General features: G+C 47.1%; 1 protein-coding gene across 1 annotated transcript in view; it reads left to right on the plus strand.

Moving 5' to 3' along the window:
- card11 (caspase recruitment domain family, member 11) overlaps window positions 1–13749 on the plus strand; it is a 201837-nt gene that overhangs the window by 138597 nt on the left and 49491 nt on the right. The window contains exons 14-15 of the mRNA XM_070900006.1: window positions 817–949; window positions 8292–8493. Coding sequence (XP_070756107.1) covers window positions 817–949; window positions 8292–8493 — 335 coding nt within the window. The remainder of the gene's footprint in view (window positions 1–816; window positions 950–8291; window positions 8494–13749) is intronic.

Raw genomic sequence — 13749 nt, forward strand, 5'->3', positions numbered from 1 at the left:
AGGTGTCACTGGCAAGGCCAGCATTTATTGCCATTCTTAATTGCCTTTGAGAAGGTGGTGGTGAGCCGCCTTCTTGAACCGCTGCAGTCCGTGTGGTGAAGGTTCTCCCACAGTGCTGCTAGGGAGGGAGTTTCAGGATTTTGACCCAGCAGTAATGAAGGAACGGCCGATATACTTCCAAGTCAGGATGGTGTGTGACTTGGAGGGCAACTTGGAGGTGGTGGTGTTCCCATGCACCTGCTGCCCTTGTCCTTCTAGGTGGTCGAGGTCACGGGTTTGGGAGGTGCTGCCGAAGAAGCCTTGGCGAGTTGCACCAGTGCATCTTATAGATGGTGCACACTGCAGCCACGGTGCGCCGGTGGTGGAGGGAGTGAATGTTGAAGGTGGTGGACGGGATGTTTAAGATGATTAAAGGAGTTGGTAGAATAGATAGAGAGAAACAACTTCCTCTAGTGGGGGTATCCAGAACAAGGGGGCATAACCTTAAAATTAGAGCCAGGTCATTTAGGAGTGATGTCAGGATTCACTTCTTCTTGTTAAAACGTCGAAGAAATCTGGAACTCTCTCCCCCAAAAAGCTGTTGAGTCCAGGGGTTAATGGACAATTTCTAAACTGAGACTGATCGATTGTTGTTAGGCAAGGGATGTGGAACCAAGGCGGGTAGATGCAGTTGAGATACAGATCAGCCATGATCTAATTTAATGGCGGAACAGGCTTGCGGGGGTGAATGGCCGCCTCCTGTTCCTAGTGTCTGCTCAGTTCTGTAATATCGTCAATCCACTACAAACTACTAACTGCTCTTGTGTTGTGAACCAGATGAATATCAAGACCGGATCTCTCATGGACCACCATCCCTCCACTCATCATCGTCGTCCCATCTATCCGAAGCTTTAGACTCATGTGAATTAGACCATGTGAACTCCATATTCAGAAAATTCTCCTTGGAAAGGTATGGGTGAATAAATAATTCATTTCAATAAGTATTCTCAGCACGGCTACTCGCAACCATCTACTTTGGATATAAAGATCTTTGTTTTTTCCACCTCCATTTTCCCCCTTTTTTTTCTTGCATATTTAACAAGAACAGCAGCTAGGTTAATGGTGTGTGCATTTTCCGTGGCTGTTGCCAATATCTCTCCATTGTTGGTGCGTTTGCAATGGGAGAATATACTCACAACAAGCAGGATTTTGATGGAGCGGGACATCTCACGGCGTGCTCCGTTAGTCAGACTTTTTTCTGCATGTTTTTCACCGTAACGTGCTGGAAGTGCGAGCTGCTAACGGCACGGCGAGGGGTGTCTGGGAGCTTGGGGATTGTAATGTCTGTAAGCTTGTAATGCTTGTAGCGCCACACTGTGGATGTGGACGTATTGTGTACTGCAATTGCAGAGTTAATCATGAAACAGAACCAGGCAGATTTCCGGAGGCTTCCGAGAGAGCTGCCTGCCATGTTAGGAGCTGTGTGTGCTGTGCTCTGTGAAGATATCACAGTGATCAACAGAACAAAGGGCGGATCTCCTCAACCAATGAGATTTAATGATTTGTCAAGAAACAGAGGAGGAGGAGGAGGGTGAATTAGAGTCACATCAGGTACAGAAAGAGGTATATAGAGAGGGAAAGGAAGAGACAGAAAGAAAAAGTAAGACAAAAAAAAAGACATTTTAAAATCGCTAACAACAATTTATCACCTGAACGAATGAGACGCCACAGTTTTAATTCTTCAATTTCTGGGCCAGAAGTTGATTGGCAGTCGTTCATAATTATCATGTCGTTAAAAAAGGTACTTACAGTGTAAATTGCCAGACTTAACTTCCTGTGGCAAGTTTAATAATCATTAATGTGCAAATCCAGAAAGCTCTGAAAAATAACGGGAAGGCCACGGGCGAGATGCTGCTTGTGTGAAGCAAAAGGCGGAGCGACGTAAATCGAGCAAGTTCTAGAGATTTGCAACTCACAACATGCCGTTATTGTCCCAACAAGATCCGGCCCAACAATTCAGATTTTCCCCATGACTTGGTTGAGAACTGGTTAAACCCACTGGCAGTAATTGGGACTTTGCGCGACAGTGTAAAAGGTGTGACTCCAAGTTGGCAGCCTGTTTTACATCGCTCCCCATTTAAAAAATTTTCATTGAAGTCAATGGGCCCAAGTTTCGGGCCATGCCTAGAATGGCACAGCCCCGACCTGGACGCCCGTTTTTCGCGTCCGAAAGTGCGTCAAAAAAACCCTTCAGATTCACCGGCTCCCTGGAGGTCCTCTGGAGCTGGGCGTGGCACAGCACGAGCTGTGGGGGGGGCGGAGCCAGGTCCCTGCGCTGAAATCAGTGCCGGGACCTCTGCACGTGCGCGCTACAGTGGGCACGCATGTGCAGTAGCTCCAGGCACCCAAAACTGTGTGGGAGGGGCCTGAAGCACGCAGCCCCTAGCCCTGGCCGAATGGGCTCACTGGGGCGGCGAAGATCAGGCTGCACCTCCCTCGTCCAGCTCCTGCTCTGGCTCCAGCTTCCTCCCCTGTTCAGCTGGCTCTCTCAACCCCCCACACCACCCCCCCCCCAGCTCCCGCTCCGCTGTCTGCTCCCACCTCCCTCCCTCCCCAGCTCCCGCTCCGCTCCCTCCCTCCAGCTCCCGCTCCGTGCCCCCCCCCCCCCAGCTCCTGCTCCACTCCCCCCCAGCTCCGGCTTCCCCCGACCACCGACCTTTAACTCCGGACCGCTCCCTCTTCCTTCAGCGGGGCCCGCCCGCCCGGCATCTTGCTGGGGACAGGCCCCGCCTGAAGTCTTGGGCCCGGCATCTTCACGTTGGCCGGGCCCGTTCAGCCTCCTCCCTCTCCTCTCCCCCTCCCTCCGTCTCCTCTCCCTCTCCTTCCCTCTCCTCCTCCTCCTCCCCCTCATCCTCCTCCTCCTCCCTCTCATCCTCCTCCTCCTCCCTCTCATCCTCTTCCTCCTCCCCTCCCCCCTCCCCTCGCTGTCAGAAACACATAGACACTGACAGACAGAGAGAGAGAGAGACACTGACACTGACAGAGACAGAGAGAGACACACTTGGGGGGGGGGGGGGGGGAGGCATCCCAGCACACTGTTGGAGGGCTCCCAGTGCTGCAGTCGGTGAGTAGAAATTTTTTATTTATTGATTTTTAAAATTTTTTATTAATTTTATTGATTGATTTATTCATGTATTTATCATTTATTATTGACGATGGCTCTTTATTTGTAAAACTGAAGTGTTTAATGTTTGTAAACTTCCCTTTAAACCCCCCCCCCCCCCCCCCCACTACGCCTGATTTAGAACCTACACCTGATTTTCTAAGTGTAGGCAAGGTTGTTCTGAGCGTACAAAAATCTACACTTACTCCATTCTAAGTTAGTTTGGAGTAAGTTTTCACTGCCTAAACTTTCAAAACAGGCATAAGTGACCAGACATGCCCCCTTTTGAAAAATCTAATGTGTTCCAAACTGAAACTGTTCTAACTGACTAGAACTGGAGCAAACTACACCGTTTTGAGTATTGTTGAGGGGGATGACTCATCAGGGGAGGGCAGCAGCAGCCAAGTTCATGGCACCGTGGCTGGCTCTGCTGCACAGGAGGGCAAGAAAAAGAGTGGGAGAGCGATAGTGATAGGGGATTCGATGGTGAGGGGAATAGATAGGCGTTTCTGCGGCCGCGACCGAGACTCCAGGATGGTATGTTGCCTCCCTGGTGCAAGGGTCAAGGATGTCTCGGAGCGGGTGCAGGACATTCTGAAATGGGAGGGAGAACAGCCAGTTGTCGTGGTGCACATTGGTACCAACGACATAGGTAAAAAAAGGGATAAGGTCCTACGAAACGAATTTAAGGAGCTAGGAGCTAAATTAAAAAGTAGGACCTCAAAAGTAGTAATCTCGGGATTGCTACCAATGCCACGTGATAGTCAGAGTAGGAATCGCAGGATAGCGCAGATGAATACGTGGCTTGAGCAGTGGTGCAACAGGGAGGGATTCAAATTCCTGGGGCATTGGGACCGGTTCTGGGGGAGGTGGGACCAGTACAAACCGGACGGTCTGCACCTGGGCAGGACCGGAACCAACGTCCTAGGGGGAGTGTTTGCTAGTGCTGTTGGGGAGGATTTAAACTAATATGGCAGGGGGATGGGAACCAATGCAGGGAGACAGAGGGAAACAAAAAGGAGGCAAAAGCAAAAGACAGAAAGGAGATGAGGAAAAGTGGAGGGCAGAGAAACCCAAGGCAAAGAACAAAAAGGGCCACTGTACAGCAAAATTCTAAAAGGACAAAGGGTGTTAAAAAAACAAGCCTGAAGGCTTTGTGTCTTAATGCAAGGAGTATCCGCAATAAGGTGGATGAATTAATTGTGCGAATAGATGTTAACAAATATGATTGGGATTACGGAGACGTGGCTCCAGGATGATCAGGGCTGGGAACTCAACATTCAGGGGTATTCAACATTCAGGAAGGATAGAATAAAAGGAAAAGGAGGTGGGGTAGCATTGTTGGTTAAAGAGGAGATTAATGCAATAGTTAGGAAAGACATTAGCTTGGATGATGTGGAATCTATATGGGTAGAGCTGCAGAACACCAAAGGGCAAAAAACGTGAGTAGGAGTTGTGTACAGACCTCCAAACAGTAATAGGGATGTTGGGGAGGGCATCAAACAGGAAATTAGGGGTGCATGCAATAAAGGTGTAGCAGTTATAATGGGTGACTTTAATATGCACATAGATTGAGCTAGCCAAACTGGAAGCAATACGGTGGAGGAGGATTTCCTGGAGTGCATAAGGGATGGTTTTCTAGACCAATATGTTGAGGAACCAACTAGGGGGGAGGCCATCTTAGACTGGGTATTGTGTAATGAGAGAGGATTAATTAGCAATCTCATTGTGCGAGAGGCCCCTTGGGGAAGAGTAACCATAATATGGTGGAATTCTGCATTAGGATGGAGAATGAAACAGTAAATTCAGAGACCATGGTCCAGAACTTAAAGAAGGGTAACTTTGAAGGTATGAGGCGTGAATTGGCTAGGATAGATTGGCGAATGATACTTAGGGGGTTGACTGTGGATGGGCAATGGCAGACATTTAGAGACCGCATGGATGAATTACAACAATTATACATTCCTGTCTGGCGTAAAAATAAAAAAGGGAAGGTGGCTCAACCGTGGCTATCTCGGGAAATCAGGGATAGTATTAAAGCCAAGGAAGTGGCATACAAATTGGCCAGAAATAGCAGTGAACCCGGGGACTGGGAGAAATTTAGAACTCAGCAGAGGAGGACAAAGGGTTTGATTAGGGCAGGGAAAATGGAGTACGAGAAGAAGCTTGCAGGGAACATTAAGGCGGATTGCAAAAGTTTCTATAGGTATGTAAAGAGAAAAAGGTTAGTAAAGACAAACGTAGGTCCCCTGCAGTCAGAATCAGGGGAAGTCATAACGGGGAACAAAGAAATGGCAGACCAATTGAACAAGTACTTTGGTTCGGTATTCACTAAGGAGGATACAAACAACCTTCCGGATATAAAAGGGGTCAGAGGGTCTAGTAAGGAGGGAGAACTGAGGGAAATCTTTATTAGTCGGGAAATTGTGTTGGGGAAATTGATGGGATTGAAGGCCGATAAATCCCCAGGGCCTGATGGACTGCATCCCAGAGTACTTAAGGAGGTGGCCTTGGAAATAGCGGATGCATTGACAGTCATTTTCCAACATTCCATTGACTCTGGATCAGTTCCTATGGAGTGGAGGGTAGCCAATGTAACCCCACTTTTTAAAAAAGGAGGGAGAGAGAAAACAGGGAATTATAGACCGGTCAGCCTGACCTCAGTAGTGGGTAAAATGATGGAATCAATTATTAAGGATGTCATAGCAGTGCATCTGGAAAATGGTGACATGATAGGTCCAAGTCAGCATGGATTTGTGAAAGGGAAATCATGCTTGACAAATCTTCTGGAATTTTTTGAGGATGTTTCCAGTAAAGTGGACAAAGGATAACCAGTTGATGTGGTATATTTGGACTTTCAGAAGGCTTTCGACAAGGTCCCACGCAAGAGATTAATGTGCAAAGTTAAAGCACATGGGATTGGGGGTAGTGTGCTGACGTGGATTGAGAACTGGTTGTCAGACAGGAAGCAAAGAGTAGGAGTAAACGGGTACTTTTCAGAATGGCAGGCAGTGACTAGTGGGGTGCCGCAAGGTTCTGTGCTGGGGCCCCAGCTGTTTACATTGTACATTAATGATTTAGACGAGGGGATTAAATGCAGTATCTCCAAATTTGCGGAAGACACTAAGTTGGGTGGCAGTGTGAGCTGTGAGGAGGATGCTATTAGGCTGCAGAGTGACTTGGATAGGTTAGGTGAGTGGGCAAATGCATGGCAGATGAAGTATAATGTGGATAAATGTGAGGTTATCCACTTTGGTGGTAAAAACAGAGAGACAGACTATTATCTGAATGGTGACAGATTAGGAAAAGGGAAGGTGCAACGAGACCTGGGTGTCATGGTACATCAGTCATTGAAGGTTAGCATGCAGGTACAGCAGGCGGTTAAGAAAGCAAATGGCATGTTGGCCTTCATAGCGAGGGGATTTGAATACAGGGGCAGGGAGGTGTTGCTACAGTTGTACAGGGCCTTGGTGAGGCCACACTTGGAGTATTGTGTACAGTTTTGGTCTCCTAACTTGAGGAAGGACATTCTTGCTATTGAGGGAGTGCAGTGAAGATTCACCAGACTAATTCCCGGGATGGCGGGACTGACCTATCAAGAAAGACTGGATCAACTGGGCTTGTATTCACTGGAGTTCAGAAGAATGAGAGGGGACCTCATGGAAACGTTTAAAATTCTGACGGGTTTAGACAGGTTAGATGCAGGAAGAATGTTCCCAATGTTGGGGAAGTCCAGAACCAGAGGTCACAGTCTGAGGATAAGGGGTAAGCCATTTAGGACCGAGATGAGGAGAAACTTCTTCACCCAGAGAGTGGTGAACCTGTGGAATTCTCTACCACAGAAAGTAGTTGAGGCCAATTCACTAAATATATTCAAAAGGGAGTTAGATGAAGTCCTTACTACTCGGGGGATCAAGGGTTATGGCGAGAAAGCAGGAATGGGGTACTGAAGTTTCATGTTCAGCCATGAACTCATTGAATGGCGGTGCAGGCTAGAAGGGCTGAATGGCCTACTCCTGCACCTATTTTCTATGTTTCTATGTTTCTAAACTAAATGCCGAGAATTGCAATTTCTAAGATACTCCATTCTAAACCAGTTGCTCCAAAAAAACAGGAGCAACTCAGGCCGAAACTTGGCCCCTATATAATTAAAACCGTAACAACAGGCTGCGGACTCGGCATCGTCTGTTTGAACCTATCGCCCAAAGTCAGGATCTACCCCACTATCTCCGAAGCTGGCAAGTTCGTGTGCAAGAGATGCCACTGTGATGTGGTTTTCTTTCATAAGAACATAAGAAATAGGAGCAGGAGTTGGCCATTTGGCCCCTCAAGCCTGCTCCACCATTCAATAAGATCATGGCTGATCTGATCCTGGCCTCAACTCCACTTCCCTGCCCGCTCCCCATAACCCTGGACTCCCCTATCGTTCAAAAATCTATCTATCTCCGCCTTGAATATATTCAATGCCCCAGCCCCCACAGCTCTCTGGGGCAGAGAATTCCAAAGATTCAGCGCCCTCTGAGAGAAGAAATTCCTCCTCATCTCCGTTTTAAATGGGCGACCCCTTATTCTGAAACGATGGCCCCTAGTTCTAGATTGCCCCACGAGGGGAAACATCCTCTCTGCATCGACCCTGTCAAGTCCCCTCAGAATCTTATACATTTCAATAAAATTTCTGCTAGTTTGGCTCAGTTGGGAGCACTCTCACTCTCTCTGGGTCAGGATTGTTGAGCACTGCAGTACAGTACTGAAGGAATAATGTGCATTGTTGGAGACACCATCCCTTGAGTGAGACAGTAAACTGTCTGTTCAGTCGTGTGTCAAGCCTCCCAAGATACTACTTGGGAGAAAATCAGTCAAGGCGACAAATGTGCTGAAAATTCACCACCAATTGTCGCCCAGGGTTAAAAGTTCAATATTCACCCCCCTCCGCGCCCCTCCCGCCCCGCCCCCGCAATGAATGGGAGGGAACGGCAGTGATTGGAATTTTATTTGATAATTACATGCTCAATAAAATGGATCACAAACTCTTATTAGTTTACAGGTTCGCTGATGAGAAACATTGAGAATTGCCTGTCCTTTTGTCAGCATTTGCAATGCACTACACAATCGTGAATGATTAGTGCCCATGATTCTCTTTTTCTATCAGGCCTTTCCGTCCCTCAGTGACCTCAGCAACCCAGATCAGCAACCCTTTGAAACACATGCTGCACGCGACACTCGATGGTGACAACCTGGTGACCGAAATCGCTGTTGTCGGCGGCAACCAGAGAGGGCTTTTCATCCAATCGGTGCAGCCGGGCTCTACCGCAGAGAAGGCAGGGCTGAAGGAAGGGCACCAGCTGATTCTGGTAAGGTTCGGTGTGCTGAGCCGGTGTGTCTGGGGAAAAGGCAGGTGTAACGTATGCACTTGTGAGTATGCTCACTGGTTTGTAGAGCTGTTGACGCCCGTAATTTCTGCGGTCTAGAGGAGTCCGTGTTCCACGTGTACGTAGTATGTGCGAGGTTGAAGCCCCTCTTCCATTATTTGAAGGAGCTGCTCCTCAAATTCTGGTTGCACTTCCATCCCACGCTCCTGATCTTTGGGCACCCTGTGCGGAGGGGTGCGGGCAGGTCGGAGGGCCTCCTCGTAGGTCTGCTCCTGGGCGTGGCCAAGGTGGCCATCAGCCGGTCCAGGCAGCGGGTGGTCGATGGGGTCGTTCAGCCCGACTGCCTGCCTCTCTTCCGTGGTTACATCTGAGCCAGGGTGTCCCTGGAGATGGAGCACGCGGTGTCCACCAGTAGGCTCACGGCCTTCTGCGAGAGGGGGGTGCCGGAGGGACTGGAGTGCATCATCACCCCCGGCAACCAAATTTTAATTTGAATTAAGTTACTGTCAAAAGTTTAATTTGTTTAATGTGTTATTTTGGTGCCCCCCCCCCCCCCCTTTAATCAGAGGGCACTTGATTTATATTTGATTTACAGATGCAACCAAAATAGTTGTAGAGCTGTTGAGTTGTGAGTGGCTGACAAGAGAATTAGGAGCAGGAGTAGGCCATTCGGCCCCTCGAGCCTGCTCCGCCATGGCTGATCTTCGACTTCAACTCCATTTTCCTGCACTGTCCCCATATGCCTTGATTTCCTTAATATCCAAACATCTAACTATCTCTGTCTTGAATATACTCAAAGACAGCCGCCACAGCCCTCTACAATAGAGAATTCCAAAGATTCACCACCCTCTGAGCCAGTCACGTGATGTTCACAAGACTCAATAAAACCCCAGCCAGTTGTGTTCCGGGGATCCACGATGAGGCAGGTGGTTGTGAGCCGAGTGGGTGAACTGGTAATGTGATTGTTAAACCATTGCGAATAAACCAACTAGTTCTTTGATAGCAACGTGTTGTAATGAAATCTTAAGCAAAGAACCCATGAAGCAAATACATTGCAGCAGAGTTCGAGAAATGTTGCTCGTGACACAGCCCGATGGCGTCCAGTGACTGCTATCGGGACAAAAAAAAGGAATTGACTGATATATATGCTAATTCACGCTGGTGTCAGTTTTGAGAACATTGATTGCGTCTGTCTAAAATGGAAAATGAGAGTGCATTTTGAAAACTATGCAGATAATCAAACATCCAGCTGATTGAAAACCCAAGAAGCAATCCGAGTTCTCTGACACAGTAGGAGAAGTGCTTATTCTCATGCTGTTGCATCTCTATTGATAGGCGCATTGTAATGTGGGATTGATTGTACACAGTCCAGTAATAGCTACATGCCACTGAGCATCTTACAAACAAATGTAAATTGGAACAAATCATTTATATTGCATGAAAACTGACAACGCAGAGACTTGTATGATGCAGGTTGGAAGTCTTTTAACCGTAATGCCTTTCAGAGTCGAACTGTACCACAGTTTACAACTTCTCCAAATTCTCATCATCATCGGCAGTCCCTTGGAATCTGCCAATTCGGGAATGACAGGTGGGACAGACAGTCGTTGAGGGAAAGGGCTGGTGGGGACAGGTTTGCTCTTTCCGCTGCCTGCGCTTGGTTTATGCACGCCCTCGACGATGAGACTCGAGGTGCTCCCGGATGCACTTTCTCCACTTCGGGTGGTCTTTGGCCAGGGACTCCCAGGTGTCGGTGGGGATGTTGCACTTTATCAGGGAGGCTTTGAGGGTGTCCCTGAAACGTTTCCTCTGCCCACCTGGGGCTCGTTTGCCGTGAAGGAGTTCCGAGTAGAGCGCTTGCTTTGGGAGTCTCCAACTTCTATCCCTGTGTGGACACTCACATGCCAGCTCGGCTTAGTGGTCAGCACCCTTGCCTCTGAGTCAGAGCGCTGTCGGTTCAAGAGCGCTTGCTCTTAGCTGATGCTTCACTGCAGCGCTGCGGGAATGCTGCATTACAAGAGGTGCTGTCTTTTGGGGGGTGATATATGTTTAATTTTATTCAGAGGCTGAAAACCTTATCTGCCCTATGCATTGACAAATGGGTCTGTGAAATGACTTGATCTGGTAATGGTGAAATAGCTTATCAAGTCCATCTCAGTAATTTACCTTTTTGTTACTTGTACATAGGAAAAGTATCGACCAGGATGAGCCCCATTACAGTCAACTGTCTGGTTCCGAGCTTTACCTGTTCTTTCTCTCTCACTCCTCCAATGCTTTCACTGATCCAATTCTGCCTTGAAAGTGCCAACAATATCTGTGTCCACTGCATCCTTGAGTGATATAATCACTAAATATATTCAAAAAGGAGTAGTCCTTACTACCAGGGGGATCAAGGGGTACGGCGAGAAAGCAGGAATGGGGTACTGAGGTTACATGTTCAGCCATGAACTCATTGAATGGCGGTGCAGGCTCGAAGGGCCGAATGGCCTACTCCTGCACCTATTTTCTATGTTTCTATGATCTGTTCCACATGTCCACCACCTTGCATAGAATTACATAGAATGTACAGCACAGACACAGGCCGTTTGGCCCAACTGGTCTGTGCCGATGTTTATGCTCCACACAGGCCGTTTGGCCCAACTGGTCTGTGCCGATGTTTATGCTCCACACATGCCTCCTCCCACCCCTTTTCATCTCACCCTATCAGCATATCTTTCTATTTCTTTCTCCCTCTTGTGTTTATCTACTGTCCCCTTAAATGCATCAATGCTATTCGCCTCAATTATTCCGTCTGGCAGTGAGTTCCACATCCCAACCACTCTCTGAGTAAATAAGTTTCTTCTGAATGTCTTATTAGAACTATAGAATCATAGAATGGTTACAGCACAGAAGGAGGCCGTTCAGCCCATCGAACCCATGCCGGCTCTCTGCAAGAGCACCTCAGTTAGTCCCACTCCCCCGCCCTTGCCCCATAGCACTGCAAATCTTTTTTCTTTCAGGTATTTATCTAATTCCCTTTTGAAAGTCGTGATTGGGTCTGCCTCCACCACCCTTTCAGGCAGCGCATTCCAGATTCTAACCACTCGCTGCGTAAAAAAGTGTTTTCCTCATGTCGCCTTTGGTTCTTTTGCCAATCACCTTAAATAAGAACATAAGAAATAGGAACAGGAGTAGGCCATATGGCCCCTCAAGCCTGCTCCGCCATTCAATTAGATCGTGGCTGATCTGATCATGGACTCAGCTCCACTTCCCTGCCCGCTCCCCATAACCCCTTATCCGCTTATCGTTTAAGAAACTGTCTATTTTTGTCTTAAATTTATTCAATGTCCCAGCTTCCACAGCTCTCTGAGACAGCGAATTCCACAGATTTACAACCCTCTGAGAGGAGAAATTTCTCCTCATCTGTTTTAAATGGGCGACCCCTTATTCTAAGATCATGCCCCCTAGTTCTAGTCTCCCCCATCAGTGGAAACATCCTCTCTGCATCCACCTTGTCAAGCCCCCTCATAATCTTATACGTTTCAATAAGATCACCTCTCATTCTTCTGAATTCCAACCTACTCAATCTTTCCTCATAAGTCAACCCCCTCATCCCCGGAATAAATCTAGTGAACCTTCTCTGAGCTGCCTCCAAAGCAAGTATATCCTTTCGTACATATGGAAACCAAATGTTTACACTGAAGGAAAGGCATCAGAAATCTAATTGGCGTGTTCAGGATTTTAAAGGTGTTATGTATGCAATAAAGGTACAAACTGAGTACTGTTTAACTGAACAAGGTACAACCTTGGTTCTGCTTTATTACGGTCCAAAGTGCCTGACTCACAAAATGGCTGGCCTTACAAGCAGTATTCCAGGTGTGGCCTCACCTATACCTTATATAGCAGTAATAAGACTTCCCTGCTTTTATACTCTATCCCCTTTGCAGTAAAGGCCAAGATACCATTGGCCTTCCTGATCACCTGCTGTACCTACATACTATCCTTTTGTGTTTCATGCACAACTACTCCCAGTTCCCGCTGTACTGCGGCACTTTGCAATCTTTCTCCATTTAAATAATAACTTGCTCTTTGATTTTTTTCTGCCAAAGTGCATGAGTTCATACTTTCCAACATTATACTCCATCTGCCAAATTTTTGCCCACTCACTTAGCCTGTCTTTGTCCTTTTGCAGATTTTTTGTGTCCTCCTCACACATTGCTTTTCCTCCCATCTTTTTATCATCAGCAAACTTGGCTACGTTACACTCAGTCCCTTCTTCCAAGTCATTAATATAGATTGTAAATAGTTGGGGTCCCAGCACTGATCCCTGCGCCACCCCACTAGTTACTGGTTTCCAACCAGAGAATGAACTATTTATCCCGACTCTCTGTTCTCTGTTAGTTAGCCAATCCTCCATCCATGCTAATATATTACCCCCAACCACATGAACTTTTATCTTGTGCAGTAACCTTTGATGTGGCTCTGTGTCCTCTGGTTCTCGACCCTTCCGCCAATGGGGACAGTTTCTCTCTTATCTAGTCTGTCTGGCCCCTCATGATTTTGAACACTTCTGATTTTGAACATCAAATCTCCTCTCAATCTTCTCCGCTCTAAAGAGAACAAGCCCAACTTCTCCAGTCTATCCACATAACTATCTTATATTTATGGCCCTTGGTTTTGGTCTCCCCCACCTTCGGTATAAAGTTGCTAAATCTAACCTTTTGGTTCACTTTCTCTCAGACGAGTCAGTCTCCCATTGTTGTAAGGTTTGTGATTGGGTTAAACATGTCACTTGGGTTCACTTCGTCCGGACCTTTTGGCATGTATGTACATGCTGTTTGTAGCCACCAGATGGTGTCATTGTTGGAGGCCACTAAGCAGCACGCACATGATGCTGCTCTGGTATAAAAGGCCAGCCATTTTGTGAGTCAGGCACTTTGGACCGTAATAAAGCAGAACCAAGGTTGTACCTTGTTCAGTTAAACAGTACTCAGTTTGTACCTTTATTGCATACATAACATCTTTAAAATCCTGAACACGCCAATTAGATTTCTGATGCCTTTCCTTCAGTGTAAACATTTGTATTTCAGAAAGGGTGTCTTATAATATAAATATTTTAACTGTAGCTTATTTTAGAATTATTAATTAGAAGGGAATTATTTTTTAACAAAGGCACTTAAATCACTCAGGAATTTACAAAGAGGCCTTAATTAATCTTGAATGACAGGGTTCAAGATATGGGGTTTGATATATGTTTTA

This window comes from Pristiophorus japonicus, chromosome 15 (assembly GCF_044704955.1).
Source record: "Pristiophorus japonicus isolate sPriJap1 chromosome 15, sPriJap1.hap1, whole genome shotgun sequence".
Lineage (NCBI taxonomy): Eukaryota > Metazoa > Chordata > Chondrichthyes > Pristiophoridae > Pristiophorus > Pristiophorus japonicus.